This window comes from Linepithema humile, chromosome 1 (genome assembly GCF_040581485.1).
Source record: "Linepithema humile isolate Giens D197 chromosome 1, Lhum_UNIL_v1.0, whole genome shotgun sequence".
Classification (NCBI taxonomy): Eukaryota; Metazoa; Arthropoda; class Insecta; order Hymenoptera; family Formicidae; genus Linepithema; species Linepithema humile.
The window spans coordinates 29,690,867-29,712,453 of NC_090128.1; the positions used below are offsets into that span (position 1 = coordinate 29,690,867).

Here is a 21,587-nt window from a genome sequence, read left to right on the forward strand (position 1 = left end):
AACGGTAATTTCTCCTTTCGACCCACGCAATGCTCTCTTTACGAGGTAACGCGTTCAGCGCTAGCGAGAGTCAACACGAGCGAAAAAACCGAAATCGGTGGCGCGGAAACAACGGTCATTGTCAGACTGGAGTAAGAGACAGCCGGCTGTCGCTTTCATGCGTCCGTTATCTTAATATTTCGCGCGAAAGCCAATGAAACTTAAACGACTCGCAGACTCGACTGTGTTTCGTGTCCTTTATAAGAGATAGCAGGCTAACTTCGTTCCTTTACGCACGCCACTTGCGGCGCCTTTCCCCGATAAAGCGAGCAGATGCGTTAAATCTTATGCGTTCGGAGTAATTAGTATTTGCTCATTCAGACTTTACGCGGACTTAGTTTTACGTCGCTCTCGTTTAAACGCATGGGCCATAAAGATTAGAGAAGATAAGTTCCAATAAATTCTACACTGGAAAAAAAGTTTTGTTGTATTATAAGAAATTCTGGTTGATTCTACTAGTACGTTTGTTCAAAAATGGACGAAACAAATTTGTTGTTGAAATTACCAGAAGATTCTGTTAAATTTCATCCTGTTTAAATCTATCAGAATTTCTTGTAAACCTTACTACATCGTGTTGTTAGATTTACAAAACTCTACCAGAATTTCTTGTAAACCTTACTACATTGTGTTGTTAGATTTACAAAACTCTACCAGAATTTCTTGTTAACTTTACTATATCGTTTTGTTAGGTTAACACAACTTTGTAGTTAAAAAACAAGTTCGGATAGGTGTGGTTTTTGTAAAATACTAACAATATATTTTGGTTTAAAGTATACTCAGTGATGTGATGTTTCTTACCGGGCTCCCGGCTCCCGAGCCCGGTAGGAAACATTACATCACTGGTATACATATATTTTATTAAAAAAAAAAAAAAAAAACACCACGTGATCATAAAACTTTTCGGATGTAAGGCTGATGGCAGAGACCGAGACGTAAAAACTTATGTATGTCGTAGTCGTTTCCACACGGATCCAATAACCTTTCACGACTTACGTTTTTCTCTGCCTTACCATACGTCCACGACAGACGTCTACGACAGACATAAGTGCTTACTTCTCGTTCTCTGCCATCGGCCTAACTAATATTCCGTAATAGATTCTACGACGCGACGTAAAACTTTAGCGAGCTCAGTTGAGACTGTTCCGACTACTTAACGCCATTGCTTCGCGAAAGATCTAATGCGCGCGATACACGCCGCGAGTAGCGAGGGCGCAGTAGCAGTGTAACAAATGAATGCGGCGAACAGTTGATCAACCGTTTAGTGAGTGATAACAAAACTGTTGCAGAGCGCTGCGATTTATGTAAATATAACAAGAAGTTTTGTAGATCCAACAAGAAAACTTATTCAAATCCTTATAGTAAAGTTAACCAAACGGTATTGATATAAGGTGTAAAATTTTGTGACAATAACCAGAAATTCTGTTTCGTTCGACTAAAATACGGTCAACCAGAAGAATTTTGTTAATATAATAAAACCATTTTTCTCAGTGTATAATTTCCGCAAAATTATGCAGATTAAGCACGAGTCGTGCTCCGCGAAATCGTATTCTCACGTACTCCAATTAATATTAAAAATAAAAAAAAAAGTCAATTACACTTCTCGAGAGAATTACAATATTAATTACTTTCATTAAAGCAGGATGTAGAGATGGATATTTCGGTAATGGCACTCATCGCTCGTACTACTTTTCCCCGAGTATCCTCAATCAAGTCGAGTCCGATCATTTTCGAGATCTCGAAGCGTATCGGCTCGTCTCGACGCTCTCCGCTTGTCTGGGAACGAGTCACGCGGTCGGCCGAGAGCGTACGTACAACAGCGGGCGCTATCTTTCTTCCTTCCCACCACGGCGAAAGGCGACCGCCACCGGCAGGCAAAAGCAAAAGTCAACGTACGTACGCTCGGTTCCGCTCCGCGGCGGCGAGGATACCACTGACAGTGTGCCATCGAAAGGAGTCAGTTTCCGCGTAGTCTTTTGGCGCATCGGTCACGCCAGGTGTTTTGTCCTCCACCTGTCCGCTCTCTTCGCGTGTCTACCTTAGTGAATATACGTGAACGCGCGGCGAGTTCGAATAGAGAGATGCGCCCGCCGCTCCGCGATGCTCATCGCGCCCAAGTCGCGCTGCTTTCGCTGGGTGAGTACGAGATTCGTGCCGCAAGTTCGCGGCGCAATCCGGACGGATTAGTTGTAGGAAGTTGTACGCGAGTCAATCGGCGAATTTACGCTTCGAAAGACATCGGTTTTGGCAATCCTAGAGACGCGACGCGAACGTCTGGCCGTCGACGCGCGAATCTAACTATCATCGTGAGAAGAAAGGATGCGGATATGGCAATTGCTCAATCGACGTAACGTTTGATATTGTATATAATATGGCGAAAATGTAATCTATGTCGATCGTCCGAACCTCTGAACAAACGGACATTTAAAAATTAAAACAGTTATTTAGCGCCGGTAAAGAGATAAAAGTTGCTTAACCCTTTCATTTCCAAATTGTTTAATAGCGATAACAAAATATTTGTTCGTATTCTCGTGCACATTCATCAAAAAATTGTAAATCTATTTAAAATGTTTCAAGGAAATTATTATTTTTAAATATTAATTGTATTTAAAATAACTCTTGTCGTCGAATTGTGACGGCCAAAAATAAAAGATGATATTCTAATATTTCGTTGCAAAATTTGTAAATATAACGCAAGACTAGAAACAACCAGTGCACATTCACAGATATGAAAATATAGATGTCTATATTTTATTTCATAATTTGAAATAAAGCAGCCGTACGACTGCAGTGGGAACGAAAGGATTAAAATTGAGCGCAATGTATAAAATTGATATGAATTAATAATATTTATTAATGCAATAATAATGAGAAATCAGAGAGAAGCCGTTCGAATGTCAAAGCCGGAAAGCGGTTTCGGCCGGCTTTCGCATCGTCATTATAGCGATCGTGAGATACATTCTCGATGCGGAATGTATGCTCGCTCGGTGTAAAGCGCACATCCCATAGCGCGGTGTAAACACGGGTTTCCCCGACACGTGCCCGAGCTCCCCGGGGAATATCTCGCAAATCGAGGGTGACTGGTTAGTAGCAACTATGATATTCTATATATACATCCGTTTCCGCAGCCCGCAAACCCGTCGGAATCGTATCTCCGGTTGATGTTAGGCATCGTCCTCGCCGTCGACAACAGAGACGGCGGAGAGTCGGCAGAGTCGGAACACCATGGGGAAATCAAGCGTTCTCCGCTTTTATTTGCATAAAATGATGAGACTGACCATGTCACGTTCGAAACGCCGGCTCCGCTGATTTTCCCTGCGAATTTCATTATTCTCCGAAGCGGCACCTTCCGCGCGCCACCCGTCCGCACTTCGATTTCGCGGAAACAACAAGCAACGGCGATCATTAAGCCGCAAATGGAAATGCAAATGCGTGAGCGCGTGCAAAGAAATTTCCCGCGCGAATCTTTTCTCTCGGCGTGCCGCGCGAGATTGAGCGGAATCGCAAATGAGAAAAACCGAATTGAAACGCGGAATATAATTGCGAAAGGATGTCACGTGCACGCGCAAGATCTTCCCATCGTAAATCTTTTGTCTTAATGTACCGCGTTAACTAGAATTGTTCGCGTAAATGTGAAAATTATACTCGCGAGTTTGTTGAAAATAAAGAGAGAAGCTTTGGAAAGCAGAGAGTTTCGCTTGGAAGACCCGAAAACTTGCAGTTTCGCGGACACAAAGTGCAACATGTCCGTGCACTCGAACAATGTCAAGGCAAGTGTCTTTTCGCTCGCCGTTTACGAAATCACGCACGAATTCGCCGCTCTCGTTTACGAAATCATTTCGCACGAATTCGCCGCTCTCGTTTTTTCGCTCCACAAGCAACGTATCACACAATCCAGGATGGTTGAAATAGTGTCACATCGCGCCGCGAAATGGGATTATATCGAATTCTGCGGTAAAGCTCGACAGTACAAACTAATTCGCCGTCCGGATATTTTTAATTCGCGCGCGAAGGTGCGCGAGAATGGAAGTGAAAAAAAAAATCGTTTTTACCAGCGATTGTAACGGCCGAGTCTGCAGCCGTACGTTCGCCTGTACAAACATTATTGGACCGATGACTCGGAATCCCCAGCCGTCACTATCATCCGAGCGGCACTTAATCTCGGCAAATATAGTCGGAATTCCGCAGTATTGTTGCGCGTACGACGAGCAGATTTGAATATTACCGTTGCGCGCGCGTCGTACTAATCGCTCTGTCGTTCGGCTATACTGCGATTAATTATCGGCTGAGCGCGTAATCCGGCTCGCGCACGAGTGAAACTTGGGACAAAATCAATTTTCGAATTGAAATCCTTTCTGCTAGAAGCGTTATCCGGTAATCGTCGGCGTGTCATATTTTCGTTTGGACGATCGGAAACGTCATTGTGCAAATCCCGCAAAATGTTATCGCTACGCGGGCGCGGTAAGTGCATCCGAATTTCAGCGTGATCGGCGTAGTGTAAACATTTTTCACAGTGCAAAATCAAGATTTCAACTTGATTAAATCAAGATTTGAAGAGTCCAGTAAGACCGTTAACATGAATGAAACGCGCTTAAAAGATAATGTCTGTTCCCGAAAAGTGCATCTTACGAAAACTACAGACTAAATTAAGGGGATACGAGAGATTGTCCCGACAGTTAATTTTGGAAGCTCGCCAGTGGTTGATATAAATCTGCAAGTGAGCGACCAAAATCAAGTGGTTGAAATATTTACGCGAGAGTCTAGACAGCAAATCACGCAAATAGTGGAATTAACGGATTCGGGGATCATTCGATAATTCCTGGATCTCCGAAGAAGATCCTTATTTAAAGTGTCACGCAGAATGTGGATTGATGCGAATAACAAAAGCTCCTGGAATCCCGCGCAACCTTTACCGATACACGTGCCCTTTTGCGGAAATCAGACGTCGACAGAACGGCGGCGGGATCAGCACTGAATTTTTCAGCGTGCTTAAACCAGAAATCCCTGGCTCGTCGAGCACCGAGTCAGTCGCGAGCTAGTAGCTCGATATCGATGCGCTCAGGCGTATCCATTAAATGGGTCGATATCGGCGGCAGCGCGCCATTGTAAATACGATACGTGAGCCACGAATCCTTACGATCGTCCGTACGCCAAACGCTGACAAAGGTCTTCAGAAAGCTCCTTCGTGCACTCCTCCTCTTTCCTCACCGCGATCCTTTCTACCTTTGCTACAGGAACGACTATCCCCCCCCCGCGCGCGCACACACACAGACGTCTCACCCGATCGTGAAACTCCGCGACGGTGTTTCATCGTGTTACGTGCTGATCTCGGTCGTTTTTCTTCTTACAACGGAATCAGTTTCCGCCGACAAGGCGACCGTAAAATTTAACGACGTTAATTCGGGACCTCGCCGGAATTCGTACCGCTATGAAACAGTCGTGTTCAAGTGTGTCGAGTATCCCATTCGGTTAAGTCGTACTTGCTAATTTGTCCGGTTTAGTTTTGGAATAGAATTTTAGCTGAAGTATCAAGAGTTCGATTTTAAGAGAAAAAAAGTCACACATTTAGAGCGTGCAATGTAAGAAATAATCTTTTACAACGGTCAATGTTCAGTACGTAAGTGTGCAGCGTAGGCACGCGCGCAGCGTAGGCGTCCATGGGAGATGAGTGTTCGTTTGAGAGCGGAGCTTTCGTCCTTCTCAGTGGGGGCAAAGTTCACGCTTCTCTTAGAACCTGACCTTCAGCCCATTGGAGATAGAATCTTAAAGGCGTGACTTTTTTCACGTTCTCAAGTGACAGATTTCCATTAAAAAGGAGCATTTTAGCCTCTGAACTTTTCAGAGCTCCAGACTGTGACGATTATTGCAAAAAATCTAGAAAGCAATTTAGACTTGAAACAATCGGAACTGCGCGCGACCTTTTCGACACGTTATTTGCCACATTTGAGATCGCGGCTCGAAACTCCCAATGAATGCAGCCGCACAAATGGTTTTCACACCGCCACACTTACTTGGAACAAATTGAGGAGATTCGGACGACGAAACGGACGAAAGTTTATTAGTTGCAACGGCGGGTTCGGGTTTGAATCCCGCGCGACAAGTAGTAATTTGTATTCGCAACAAGTTTCTCACGCCGGTAACGAAATATCGGGCACACACGCGCCTTTCGGCCGTGGCCCTAACAAGTTTACTTGTGCTCGCAGAATCGCGCTGAAATACGTTAATGACGAGGTAGCGAAAAAAAAAAAAAAAAACGCCGGCGGGGAGGAGAGAAAAAAAGAAAGAGAGCCTAAGGACGCGCCGTGCGCGCGGCTGTTTCGCTCAACGGGACGCGTCGCGCCATGACGTCGTGTGCAATTTGTACACAAAAGCAGCACGCGATATCTCAGAAATCGTGATAAAGCACGCCAATTTCGCTCGCGTGTTCGTTACGGGGTGCGAACACATGGGAAGCCCAAACGCGTCCCCAGGCACATACGTGGGAAGTCCTCGTTAACGCGGCGCGGTCGTTGCGTCGCGATGATTTTCATGTGTTTTTACTTTTGCCGCGTGATACGCGGACAGCGCCCGTAAAATTTGTAAGCCGGCAATTCCGTCTTATCAACGCCATCGGCATCTAATCATCGTATTTTCTGTTTCGCTTGTCTCGCTTAAAACAAAAGAAAGCGGCGAAATGAATAACCTGGATATATGTAATTGATAAAATACGGAAACTCTCTTCGCTTTCATTCGATATAGATAAAGCTCGGATAATTCTTTTAAATCACTACATTTGCCTGGATGTTTCTATTGCGTTGTTCCTCAAGCGAAACTCCAGCGTGGAAACCCGCGAACTGCTGGCACAACGAAATATGTCGGAACGGGCGGCGGAAGTACGTGTAAAGCGACGTGTTTGGCGCGAATCGAAATTGCGCGATTCGCGTTGCAGCGGAGTTTTCCTTTTTCTATCGGCCCGGCTGCAGTTCGCGTTTCCGCGCATATAAGGTTTCGCATGGCAATCGCGGGACGTATTATTATCCGTACACAAGTACGCTTTTTCCGCGCGAGTGTATGGCGGCACATTCAGCGCCCGCCCGCGCTCCGAAGAAATGTCTCCTTCAGCGATCGCGTTTTCTGCATGGCAACCACGCGTTGTGATTTCTATTTCCCGTATTTGATTTCTGTTTCTCCCGTTATTCGGTCGCCTCCTCCGCCCTCGCGACCTCCGTCCGCCGTCTCTTGCCGGGGCGCCGCGGCTCTCCGCGCGCCAGTGATCCGTAATATAAACTGATACTCGGTTGCTTTCACTCGCTCAACCGTCGGTTTAACTCGGTAATACAAGCCGTCGCTAATACCCGTTGTAATTAATGCAGCCCAATTCGCTGCTTCGCTATCCCGTTACGCTGGCCGCATTAACGCGCGGAATTTACATAACGCCTGTAAGAAGGTAATGTTACGAGGAGCGCAACATGCGAGAAACGACGCCGCGCTCGTTCGAAACTGCAAGTTTCGCGCCGCTGTGTGCACACCCTCCTCCTCCTCTCTCTCTCTCTCTCTCTCTCTCTCTCTCTCTCTCTCTCTCTCTCTCTCTCTCTCTCTCTCTCTCTCTCTCTCTTTGAAATCGGCTATATACTTAATAGAAATTCTCTCGGTTTTCCCGAACGCGGTGGAATGAAAGCGGCGAGAGGAACGGGAGCGGAGGAACGGGCAACGGTACGCATTTGATAATAGAATTTACGGCCGCGGACGATGGCATATAAATTTTTATGGTGATCAGGTAGCAGCGGCGTTTGATATAGCCATACACGGCCCGACAACATCGCAGGATGCTCTCGCCGCCGGGATACAACGTGAATTGTACGAAGGGCGACACTGAGGGGCGGCACCGGGGGGAAATGTAGATGCTCAATGACGACGTCGGTGATGGACGTGGCTTGAATCGAGCGAACAATCTCCGGGCACTACAAGCTCGTACCGGGTGACGTTAACCCGGTTTAATCACTCGCGGACTAGGCGCGAAAATGAAATTTAACCCGGGGCGTCAATGAAATTACACGCGGACGCCTCTTGTGCGAGATATTGGTCTAGTTTTGTCGGAAGAGTGTCTCTCGGAAAACGTGCTTTGACTTTGCAAACACGCACGCTCGCTTCGGCAAAAAAAAAAAGCCAATCAGTATTCCGGGAAGAAGCTGGAATCCTATCATCGTTTTAACACAGCGCTCGGAATTAGTTGCACATTTCGGGCCGATTTCCGAGACGACGCCTACTGTTTCCCCACTACCGCCCGGCCGCTGGCGGCCGAGCCGCCGATAGCTCTGGCTCAGGAGCGTTTTATATTAAAAATAGGCTGGATTGTTTAGGCATCTTTCAGGAAATCGTAACATTTTCTTCACTACCTAAATAATGTTTATTTTTATTAATACATAATATATATATATTTAATTATTAATGAAAATAAACATTATTTATGTAACAAAGAAAATATTACTATTTTCTAAGAGGTACCTCAACAACCCAGCCTATTTCTTATATAAAACGCTTCTGCGCCAGAGCTATCGGCGGCTCGGCCGCCAGCGGCCGGGCGGTAGTGGGGGAACAGAAGGCGTCGTCTCGGAAATCGGCCCGAAATGTGCAACTAATTCCGAGCGCTGAGGTAGATAAAAGATTAAATTCTAACAAATCGATATTCTCACAATGTCGTTGCGAATAATAGTCGGACTTTTTCCGTGGCAGTTTTTTCAATATCCTTGTAACTCTTAACACGGAAGTACCTGCAATCGTTATTGTGAAATGAAATCCCGCTTTCATGGTTTACAAGAAATCGTTGGATAATCGACGTCTATTACTGACGAAGCCACATCAAAATTACGTACTCATGATCGCATCCAGGCTCTTACATCGCGCATTTGTGTCACGTTCGATCAGCGCAGACGTATCGAAAGGACGTATTGATTGATTGCAGATGCTAGTTTTAAATCTACCTTGAGTGAGACTCGTGGAATATTCCAATAAATGTGGGAATTCTCAACTTTTTAGTTTTTAATCACTGATTTTTTTCTTCTTTTACGTGTATTTAATCTTTTTCTAAAATCTTTATTTTTTTTTTCTTCAAATTTTAGAACTTGTAGAATTTCTATATTATTTCCGAAGCATTCTAGATTGTTTTTTGAGTTTTATAAATGCTATTAAATAGCGGATATGGCGTGTGTCCATAAAGAGAGCAACACTAGGCAGTAAGCAAGTTACTAAGTAAACTTTGAGAGTTATTTGGATGCTGGGAAAATATATTTGTCCGGATATCAATATCGCGCACTCTCACAAACGTCGGCAAGTAGTGTAGCTTTACCAGCGAATGACGGTTCGTTATTGCGACGCTCGTCGAGAGTAATACTCGGGGATGCGCCGCGCGTTTGCCGCTCGTCGTAATAAATATGATGTCAACGATTTCCTCTCGGTTCTCCGACGGCGGTTTTGAGGCACTATGAAGGCTCCGAATGCGGGGAAAAAAAGAGGGAGAAAAAAGACATTATTGCAGCGCTTACATGAGCGACCCCCTAATTAACCAACGTAGTCCTGCGCGTTTGATTAACATCGATTGACTGTGGCGCGAGATGAAACGAGTTTAATCCTTCCGTCATCGATGACTTGCAAAAGCGCTGACACTCCGGATCATCGAGCTTTAACTTTCAAACGAGTGCCAATCTCGCGTCAGGCGTAAATAATCCGGTAATTGAATTGATTTTGAGAGCAAGACAAGCTTGGAATATCTGAAATTTCATTCGGTTAAAAATAAAATCTATTATTCTCCAAGCAGAGCGCTGTCCAGTTGACAGCGTCGCACTGCGGATGTTACATTCGACTTGTTGCTACATCGAATTGTTCGTTAATTTGCGCGCGGGCAACAATACGCTCGGCCATAATTCTTATTTTTATACACTCGTAAATTTCGCGTAGGAATATTATGTCAAGCATTTGAAGATAAATCAAGGTTTTAAAATGATGACGACTGTTCCAGCATACGTCCGTGTGCAATGCATTACGCTTGCGTTGACAATGATTTTTATGAGTGCGATCAGTGGACCGTTTTACCGTTGACTAATAGCGCGCCGATGTTTCCGCGGGTTGGAGAGCGCTCGTCGATAACTATCGCGTTCCCGCGTTTCCACCTTCGTAGGTATCGATCGTACGCCGCGTCCAGGAATTCTATTTATTAACGAGCGAGTAACGGCCGACGGGGAAGCGGACTTACGGCAGCCGTGCACACGCCGGTCGGATTTCTCAATCGGCCGATACTTCCTGCAGGAAGTTACACGAGAAACGTAATTTTGTCGACGAAATAGGAATGCGCGAAATTTGCATGCAGGTAAGCGCGCTTCCGCGGCTTGATTTGTTCGACCGGCGTGGGAACGCGAAGTGGAGTTGTTTTCTCTCGACTACCTCATCCTGCGTTAACCCTCCCCCCGCGTCCCGCAACAATGGCTTCCAAAGATTCCGCGGCGGACATTATCTCTAAATCTGTTAAAACAGCGCTCGGAATTAGTTGCACATTTCGGGCCGATTTCCGAGACGACGCCTTCTGTTCCCCCACTACCGCCCGGCCGCTGGCGGCCGAGCCGCCGATAGCTCTGGCGCAGAAGCGTTTTATATAAGAAATAGGCTGGGTTGTTGAGGTACCTCTTAGAAAATAGTAATATTTTCTTTGTTACATAAATAATGTTTATTTTCATTAATAATTAAATATATATATATTATGTATTAATAAAAATAAACATTATTTAGGTAGTGAAGAAAATGTTACGATTTCCTGAAAGATGCCTAAACAATCCAGCCTATTTTTAATATAAAACGCTCCTGAGCCAGAGCTATCGGCGGCTCGGCCGCCAGCGGCCGGGCGGTAGTGGGGAAACAGTAGGCGTCGTCTCGGAAATCGGCCCGAAATGTGCAACTAATTCCGAGCGCTGATCTACCTGATCGTCGTAATTGCTAGTAGAGTTTTGTCGCGAGTATATCTCTCGCATGCTTGCGTGAACCGAAGTTATATATGAAATGCTTTCGAAGAAAACAGTAATTTACGAATACTTTCTAATATTTTTTATCTGCATTCCGTGAAATTTCCAATTTTAATCGCTTTAATACAAACCAATTTTAATTATTGTATTTAAATTATAATGTTAAGTTGATTTGCAATAATATGAAAATGTGTTATGTAGATTTACAAATAGCTATAAAATGTGCGAAAGAAGAAACTGGACGATATTCATAATCTAAAAAAATCAAGTGTAATCTCGCGGCTCAACTATAAAATGTGAAGGAATAACTAAAATATCGAACCAAACTTGTTGAAAATTGTTGATAAATACGAACAAACTTTTAACAATAAATACTTCTTCTTGGCGCTGATACACCATTAATATTAATTGGAATTCGCTATATCTGACATATGATAGAAGTCCATCGCGCAGTCGAAAACATTTGTCACAATTATCTGTATATCGGGAGAAAAATAAAAAAGCACGCTCATAGTTTTTTTTTTTTTTTTTACACTACGTTCCTGCACTTTCATTCGCGTGCCTACGTCAACGCCGCGTGTAAAAGTACAACGAATTCCCATGATAGATATTTGTTCCGATTTTAGGTATCGCTCGGTTATACGTTTTTCCGTCATCGGACAGCGCGCTTTTACGTGTTCTGACAGCTTTTCAAATACGTTTATTTCGGCGGAATGTCGCGCTGCAAACTGCAACGGGAACGTATTGAGCCTCGCCTTTTTAACAGAATTAATTAATTGCATAAATGCACACGCACGTTTAGCGTACACTTTGCGTATGTTTTTCACGAATCCAAATCGGAATTAATTATTTCGGAACAATTTAAATGTGCATCGCGACTTTTCGGTCATTCCGCATAAATACAAATTTATATAAAATTGTGCGCGCGCGAGATAGAAGAACTTTTCATATTTCCGAAAGTCACGCAGCTCGCATTAAAAATTCGATCGCGTCCGAATAATTAAACTAATTTTCAACGTTTGGCAATAAAAGTCGTGTGATCCCGTATTTCTGAAAAGATAAATTTCAAACATGAAACATCGTGAACATCACATGGCCTGCACAGTCGAGATAAAGTGTGTCATAAATTCTCGTATTTTTATTTTTCCGGTCGACTGTTTTTATTAAAATGCATTCAACGCAAATATCGCGATACAATCCTTCATCAACAATGAGTCATCTCTCAGAAGTTTCCGCATCTCTTTGTGCTAAACGTAGCGAGACAAACAATTTTCCGTTTCTTATGTTTTCTCTCCGACCGTCTAGTCGGAACTTAAAAACTAGAGATTCAATATTACTCCGAAATGTGTGTGCGTTGCGCTCGCGTATGTAGCTTTCCAGCGCACGATCAGCCCGGCTACGGGCGTAATATTTCGGATAAAGAATATCGCGTATCATAAAGCGGTGTAGTCGTCAAACGAAGCGATGACGTCGCAAAGCGACGAACGAGCGAAACAAGGGAAAAGAGGAACGAAGAACGCGGCATAGAAAAAGAATAAGAGAGGCAGGCGGAGAGACGCGGCGGTGGTGACGGTGATGATGGCGCTTTGCCACAACGAATTCATAACTTTGTAGCGTAGAAAATTTTACCACAGCTCGTAAAGGAGGCACGCCATATACGACGCCGGCCAATCGGCAGCGGGCAAATAGCGGCGAGGACGAGCACGTCGTTCCGATGCAAGCGCGTATTTACGGCGGACGCGGCGGCGGCAGGACGATGGATCCGCGATGATCGAGAGCCTAAGCCCGGTGTCTCGTTCCGAGCGGGGTTACGATCGGCCGCAGCCCCAGGGACGAAGACACGCCGATGAATTGCGACGAAACAATTTTCGTCTTCGTATTCGATCGATTTGGACGAATAAACGCGAGATTAGCAAAAGCGGCGATCCGCAGAATCGGTGCAAAAAACAGCGCGCCGTGAATAAATGGAAATTTGTAACATATTTACAAAGACGATATTGCTTCACTAAGATATTAAAGAGTAAAATAATGGAACAAGTTTGACCTGTCAAGCTTGCGACAAATGTGACTACTGAAAAACATATCGGATAAAATATTTAATTAATTTCTCGAACGCTATAATTCTTCGGAAAGAGGAGAAATAATCGTTTTGGCTGTTTATATATAAAGGTAACAGAGCAGAATCTATTCTTGCAAAGAAGATATGTAAGCAATCTCTTCCGAGAATCGATTTATCTCTCGAGAAAAATAAACGCAGGGGAATGAATCAAACTATTATGGAAATTTGCGAAAACAGATACGATACCTGTTGCTTTTGTCGTGAAAGATTATAAGAACGAAGGACATCTTCCTCGTAGCGCGATGTTCTTAAAAATAGCGAAGAACGCAACTTCCTCTGCCGTTTAGAATTGCAAATTATAACTCGGATCTTGCAATCTTCATATTTCAACATTTGAAATGTCAAAGCTGTAAGTGTATTAGAATCCCAAATCTGCATATTTTTAATTAGTATACTAGTTTTGCAATTTTGTGTTTTTGGATCATCAAAGTCTTAATCTTTAAATATCATTAACGGATCATGGTTCATCAGCTTACAACAAAATGAGTAATACAAAATTCTGAATATGCCTATACGTGGAACTTGTCGAAACAAAATATTTCTCGCTGAATACGCCGTGTATTTTTCCAAAGTATCTATTCAAACCTTGAGTAAAAATATTCTCCAATTTAAATTTTTAATACGGCAGCAAAGAAAGTTAAGAACCAAGCCAATCTAATTTTTTTATTTCTTTGAATAAAAAAATTTTTGAAGATTTTCGAACGGCAGATACTCTGACATTGGCAATAACTTAATTTTTGGCAACTCTGCGCTTTTATCAATTTTGACCTAATGTGTTTATCGCATAAACAATATTTCGCGTGAACCGTAAAAGGCGGGATACCAGGTGCTTGGATCGACCGAGAAACGGCCGTAAAAGTCCATTGCTACTGCTCGAAATTATGGTAATCCGGTGATATACGAGACGTCCCTGTAACGATCTCTAAACGGAACCATAGACGTCCATATTGAACGTAGTGAAAACGCACAGCGGTGTTACGTTTCGTTAATGTCCGCGACGCACGATCGGTTTTTCAATCAACCGCTCGGCGAACCCGTTATTATGCAAACACGTCGCGCAAAACTCCCGTTTGTGTTTTTATAGTCGCGCGACCGTTGTAATTTTATGATCGCGCAAACGATCGGACGGTCAAACGCTTCGAGCGTATTGCACCGGAAGCAGTTTCCGAAACTACAATCAGCGTGTGCCTCGCGTCTTTCTTGCTCAGGAACGACGTTTATCGATCAGTCGAGGAAAGCGGTTTACAAGCGGAGAAGCAGCGTATTGAAATCGTTAACTCTAGTTCAGTTTCTATCGCAGCAACTCGGCTGCCGCATTCACTTTGCTCCATTGAGCGTTTCGTCGGTTGCAATATAATGGCTCGAGTAAAAATTTACCTTAGACACAACGACGTCGTGTCCGAGGAGTTTTCACGAAGCAAAATTTAATAACAAAATTATTGTCAGAAGCAGGAGACGTCCGCCGTGGCAGTAATCTCCCCCTCTAGAGCGCAATTTTCCAAGAAAACCGAGTCTCGCATTTCCCGCAGTCGCGTCGCGCGAAATCGATCGACCGACAGCGCGATGCGTGGAGTACGCGCGCGGATATAAACGGAAGCCAAACGTTGAATTCGATTAATGTCCTGCGGACAGGCGAGCAGATGAGGTTGCCCTGACGTTGATAGGTTCGAGAAGAGGAAGGGAGGGAGAGGAAGACCGGCGAGATACCGCGAAGGTGAGGAGCGACGTGGAGGATAGGGCGGGTTTACAGGCGAGGGGACTGTAAAGTGGTAACCACAGAGCTCGGTGCGGGAGCCATCGGGAACAGATTGCAACTCCCCACCTGCATCAACTATCTCGTCTCTTCCTTCTACCTCCCCCCCGCTGCGTCGTTGTCCGTGTTTATAGATGTCTCTCTTCCTCCCGCCGATTTCCTCTCTTATCCTACATACTCCCTCGTCCGTTGTTCCTGCTATCCGACGCGTCCCTCTTCCTCCTTCTCTCTCTCTCTCTCGCACATGCTCGTCGCGTATACGCCCTGACACCATCGTCTGCTACAGCACCTCCGACCACGCCGTGTGCAAACGACGCTGCTTACCTCGCGGACACAAAATACCTGACAGCCCCATTGCCAGTCCTATTAACAGGTGTTAGAGCGCGCAATTAACTCGGAATCCCGGGACCGCTTTCGGTCTGAGGATCGATCAGACGTCTGGTTGTTTGTCTTTCCGAGGCGACACCGGCAAAAAAAGGGGGAGAGAGTCGCGCACCGCGCGTGCGAACGGAATCTAATAACGAAATCTCATCACTCTCGGCTTGGCTTTTGCAAAACCTCGACGTGCGGATTTATTGCGTATTATTTGCATCGAACAGAGCCGTCGCGAATTCCCGCTGGCATTAAGTTTTTCTCACGCATCATACTTTAGGTATGAATAAATCATTTAATTCAAAACAATACGTTTCTTCCAAGTCTCTTACTTACGACGGACGATGCTTCGGAAGGTCCGATACGTCTCGCGCGAGATTCTTAATTTTCATTTTCGCTCTCACTCGTAAAAGTTTGCCGAGTTAATGTGTGTGAAACAAAATTCTTCGTATTTCGCGACTACATTTTTTAAGCGAATATTTGTTATTCAGCCTTTACGTCTCTTCTATTGATCGCTACATACCGGCGTATATACCGTTGATTCTTTGATCACTACTGTATCGGAGTGACGTTGCATTGCAGCGCGGCGCACGTATACCACGGATTCCACATTTCTCGCAATTCGCGCGCTATACAAAGCGGATACGAAAGGAACAAGAAGGAACAGGTGCAAGGTAAAAAACGAACGGGAAATAGAGAGAATGTCGCGCGACATAGCGGCAAATAAAGAAGAGCAAGTGGTGCAGTGCTTTCCAACCTGTAGCCTGTGAAGTGTATTCCACTTTCCACAATATAATATAATGTCTCGTGCACACAAATCAATAGTGTTTATCTCTCAAAACGTAACTAAACTGGAAATGCATTTAAACTTCCGGTCAAGAATTCCCACTGTCCGTTTTCACGTCGAGTAAATAAATTTGCTGAAGGTATCCTTTGGAATTCTTAATTTCCATCGCGCGTTATTCGATCACTAAAATTACATATCCGTGTTTCCATCAATTTTCGCGCACAAAATCTGTCTCTCAGACGTCTATCCATCCCGGCGCGCTGTAAAAGGGAAAAGGGATAAACAGGCTGCGCGCGTTGCTGCAGTTATCCCCTAGCCGGCTTTACGACTGGCACTCACCGCGTTCGAAACAGGCGTCTCTCTCCCCGGATGCACGCCCGTAAAACTTAATTGCCGCTGCAATCCGTATATATCGGCGAAAGCTGGTGGCCGCCCTGGGCGTCATGTACCGCGTCCTATGTACGTTTATATACGCATCCATCGCGTGTATATCGCATACCTATTCCTCTCATCAGCCCCCGTCGCACTTATCCTCTTTATTCGGATCTCCCGCTCCCTCTGTGCGTATCCGCCTCATCTTTATTTCTCGTTCACCCGTGAGAATTTTCCCCATCCACCCTTATATCCGTTTGCACCCCTTCCACCCTTCTCTTAATCGTTTCAATATTTCCCCACCGACGTATTGTATTCAACTTTGAAGAGTGCAATTATGACCCTTTATTCGAATTTCGCAACATTTTCTTTTTTATTCGTTGTTCGCATAATGCAAAAAGTTTTGAAAAAATTGCCTGGAAATAATTTACTCGCAATCAACATTTCTTTGACGACTGAAAGTAATGGAAAATATAATACCAAATCAGGACAAGAGAATCAATGGGCGCGGACAAGTTCCATTGACTTCCATTGCCGTCATTTCACATCGTACTTCAACCGTGACATCGACGATGAATCGACGGACGCATTATTATATCTGAAATGCACTAGAATCCATCGATGACATTTGATTGACGACGAGACATATCAAAGTGCGCGTTATACTATAGAGATTCCTTTTGACGGCTTCGAAAAGGTGAGAAGGAGAGCGGAAAAGTAGATGAAAAGTGAGGTGGACGCAGTATGAAAAGAAGATCAGCAAGTAGAACGTAAAAAGAGATAAAGAGAAAAAAGGTACGCGTCCAATGCAAATTTGTTAAATGACAATGTTAAAAACTCAAATATCGAGCAAGAATTCTAGTGACAAAACATTCTAGAGACTTGAGACAGCAAGCTAACCTTAATATTCGAATTCTAATCTGCGAATCCTCGAATTATAAACTCACGTGGATTCCGCGGAGATAATTCGCTCTCATCCGGCGAACGGAAGAAGTTGCTAACAAAAGACGAAACAGCGCGGAGGTGCAGAACATTCGATTGCTAAGGGAGAGTCTTTCACTACTCTTTCCACCCTCGAGCAATTATGCATAATGAGGGGTAGCAGCTGGCCCGTAGCCACATCTACCTGTTGCACGGAGGAGAGCCGAATCGCTCGTCGGCGCGAAACTACGGCACCGTTCAAGAGGCCGTTCCCGAGGGTAGGAGGCAGCACGACATTGTGAAAGAAAGGGGCCACGCGTCGATTTAGGGGTGGATTTCCGGCATCCCTGACGTGGGGAAACGCGAACTCACGTCGGGAGAGGGTAACTGAGATCGGATTTCAGTTTCGCTCGTTCGCTCGCGGTCGTGAAGGTCTATCGAGCGCCGAGGTGGAGTCTTAAGTGTGAGCACTGCACCAGGATATATACACCTTGCCCGAGAAGCGGCTCTAGAGAGAAAATCCAAGGGCTACTTCGAACAAATCGATGCGCTTAATAGCGCGAGGATTTCAATTAACTTTGCGGAAATCTAACTAAAAATCTAAGAAGTAAATGCAGGTTGTTACGCGCTTAATTGTTATCTCATTTAATTCGTTCCTTCTTTTGTCGACGATACGCAATTTTTTACCAAGCTTTGGATGTGTATTGAAAATGTTATGATTAAACACTTATTAATGCATTATGGTTTTTAACGCGATTTATCCGAGTGTTTTTGAAAAAGCGAGCACTTAAAATTCAAGCGTACGGAGATTCCATGTATTTAGAAATTCTAAAATCTCTCAAGACTTGTAGTCCTCTAATTAAACTCACTAATAGCATTACAAATCTGTAAAAATCAAAGTAATTGCACATAATTACTGTTATCGAAGGCAATCCAATATTAATTCACCTAAGCGATATTTAACGCTGGTTAACATTTTCCATGACATGTTTAATGTCGCTTAGATTTCACACATAAGTCAAGCAGACGCATTTCAAAGCGAAGGTGAACGAGTCGTGGGAGAAATCGAGGCTGATGTTAACGAGAACTAACGAGTTTTCGTGACGTGTTTCCAAGTCGTAGTAAAATTTATAATCCACTAAGTGCAGTGTTTTGCAAGCTAGTACTTTCTAACGTGTGAGCTCTTTTCCCAACATTCGATTAATATTCCATCTATCTTACATAATATGAGACTTTTTGCGATACGCGATAACAAGTTTAGAACTTGAATTTTACAACATTAATTATATTCAAGTCTCATAAATGTGAATAAATTCTTTTATAATTCTATAATTTTCTATCGATATCTGCGATACTTAACACTTTAATTTTGCGAAATTCGCTTTGCTTCGCACAATGAATTGTTTCCTGGCAAATCGCGATTTGTGTTACGATTCGAGTGCACTGGCGCGATTTAACGGATCTCGTTAGCGATTCAAATGCCAATCTAATTTGCTGTCGTTGACATTAGAAATTAAATTGTTAATCGCAGTCTATTATCGCGCCGCGAGTCTACAAAGCACAAAACAATATTTTAATAAAGATAGTAACAGAAATTGCCTTTCGCGCCGTAAGTAAACAAGTTTAATATTGTCGGCTGGATTAGCGTGTGGCAAATTCCTAATACAAAGCGGACGGTATAATTAATTGCCGTTGTGTACCGTTTTAATATAATTATGCGTGGCCACCAATGTTACTGCTAGCTGCGAAAGTTTCCGCAGCGCGACGTTTTGTTGATAAAATCAGCCGGCGCGGAAATTCGGTCTGACGCTAATATTTTCCGCGTTTTCTTTTCCCCGTGGCTCACAATTACGCAAATGCATTACAGCGGACTCGTGATACCTCTGCCACGCGGTGTATCAACTCCGATTCCGAGTTCATATTTCATTACGCTTTCCTGCCGCAGGCTCAGTTCCGCAAAACTTTCCGACTATACAACCCGTCCTTGTTGCGAATAACACAGAGACAGAGGGGGAAAAAAAAATGTAATGTGTATTGCATTGTACACATTTTCACAGAGCAAGTGAAATTCGTATCTACATTAATTCATAATTGTAAAAATCTTGCAATTATTCCTTAGATGCGAAGAGATCTAAGATCTAAAAATTACTAGAAACACACAACTCCCCAAGCTTGTCGCAATTCAATTAAATTCTTTTGCGTTATAAAGACGTAAATTCCCTGAAACTCGCGATGAAAGAGTTAAGTAATTAATGCTCAGCCACTTCCCCCGATTACGTAATGCTGCTCGATTTCTCGACCCTATTCAACTTTCGCGGTAATTAAACATGCGCCCGATAATGCTGCTCTCATTTTTCCCTCCTCGTAATTATCCGCAAGATAAATACTTTGGCGATCGAGTTCGTGCGATTTTCTCGCAGCCGGCGCGCGATGTGATCGCGAATACGAGAGAGATTTCCGCGTCTGCCCGCCCTCTTCCCCTCCCGCCAGCAATTCTCGGACTTTCCGCACAAAGTTCGAGCAAGCTACCTGATTTCTCGGGTCTGATCTGTCGGAGAAGAGTGCGAAATCTTTCACGATTTTCCAGCGCGCTAAACAGCTTTTCCATCTGCGCGCGCCAGACGGACGGAAGTCTACTTCGAGATTTTCTCCGTCGCGCGCATAGCGCCATTGAAAGTCTTCTCGTGCTCGAGAAGAGGCATGATGTTTGCTTAGACGACACGGTCCACGGCGACACGTACGCATTCTTCAGTCTGTTTGCACCCCACGCGTTCCGCTGCCGAGAAAGGGATGGGCTGCTTTCGAACGAGACGAGTTAAGTTCTCGTTCTGGAAAATTTCGATTATTTACGCGATCTAACTATTCTCCACTCTTCGACGTTGTTCCTTCGCAAGTACTGAGACAGCTACGCCAACATTTTTATGTTTACCGTTCATAAAAATTTCATTTAAAAAATTTGTCGATTCGACAAATTATCCTTTTTTTTCAAATTATATTTTCTCTCTTCCCATTCACAAAATAAACATCGGACAAATGAAAAATTCAATTTCTAACGTACAAAAGCGGAATCCAGTCTAAAACTTATATTCCGCAGAGTGTACGAAGAGGAATGCTAATTCCATCAAGACACATGTGTTGTCGAACAGATGCGTAACATAATTTTTCGTGCGTTCAATCTGCCGTCGAATGGATATGCACTCGGCGCGGCGAGGCGCGTATTTTTCCCGCGACGTGTGCCAGCTCGGCTACGTGATTTTCATATCGTACTCTGTGCGCCCCGATTCGATTCATTACGGCGGAACAAGCAAGACCCATACTTTTATCGAGAGTATTTTATAACAACTTCATCGAAGACGCGGAAACAGAAATGTAAACATTTTATTAATAAGAGAGACAAATTGCGGAGAAGGCGACTCCTTCGGAACTGCGCGTTGCAAGGTAAAGGTTTTAAACGTACGTGGAGCTCGTCCGAGCGCCGTCCCTTCCCGGCGAGTGAATCAAATTTATCGGCAAAGTAAACGACGCGCGACGACAAAGCACCAACAGGATTTATCGAAGAACGAAGCGTGTCCATTAGTACACCGCAAAGCTCTTTTAAAAAGATTTGAGCAAAAAAATTGTAAATGTGTTTCCCATTTTCCGCAATTTTTTGTTTTATTCATTTCATTTTCTTTTACGAGGACAGGGACATTTTTAAACGGAAACGTTAATGCATTCAGGGATGAAATTAGTAAAACTATTCGTACTGCAAGGGAAAATAATAAGGAACAACTCGAGGGGTTTCGAAAGTGGATAACAGGCTAAGAGATAGCGAAGAGAGGTTTAGCGGTAGTCGTGGAAGACGCTAATTAGCGACTCCTAACAGGTATATGAGTATAATTAATTGGCAATCCGAACAAAGCTGCGTGCGTAGAAAGTGTTTGCGCAAAGGAAATAATTTAGCGGCGAGGTGTACCTTTGCATTCTCAACTATTTTGATGTTTCAATCTCTTCGAGACGTTTAACCTCGATTCGTCCATTTCTCAAATGTTTTCTAAAAAATCGTAAATCAGAAAATCTAAACATCTGTAACTTTGCGTTAAAAGTACAAGCAAATCGTGCATCTAAAATTGCGCTGATACATCGTTGGACGGTACGGCGGTATTATGTCGCATGGAAAAAATGAGGAAATGACGTAATCGAACGCTCGCAGCTGATTGCTATCGTAAAAATCGGGCGGTCCGGGGCGAAAAAACACAG

General features: G+C 44.0%; 2 protein-coding genes across 4 annotated transcripts in view; one reads left to right on the forward strand and one right to left on the reverse strand.

Annotated features, from left to right (window-relative positions):
• The window catches only part of qin, a 153,058-nt gene that overhangs the window by 111,102 nt on the left and 20,369 nt on the right, over positions 1-21,587 (reverse strand). The gene's annotated exons all lie outside the window — the stretch shown is intronic.
• LOC105668994 (uncharacterized) overlaps positions 1,950-21,587 on the forward strand; it is a 37,212-nt gene continuing 17,574 nt past the window's right edge. Inside the window, exon 1 of the mRNA XM_012361732.2 lies at positions 1,950-2,172. Within this exon, the coding sequence (XP_012217155.1) occupies positions 2,118-2,172 (55 nt within the window). The 5' untranslated portion in view covers positions 1,950-2,117. The remainder of the gene's footprint in view (positions 2,173-21,587) is intronic.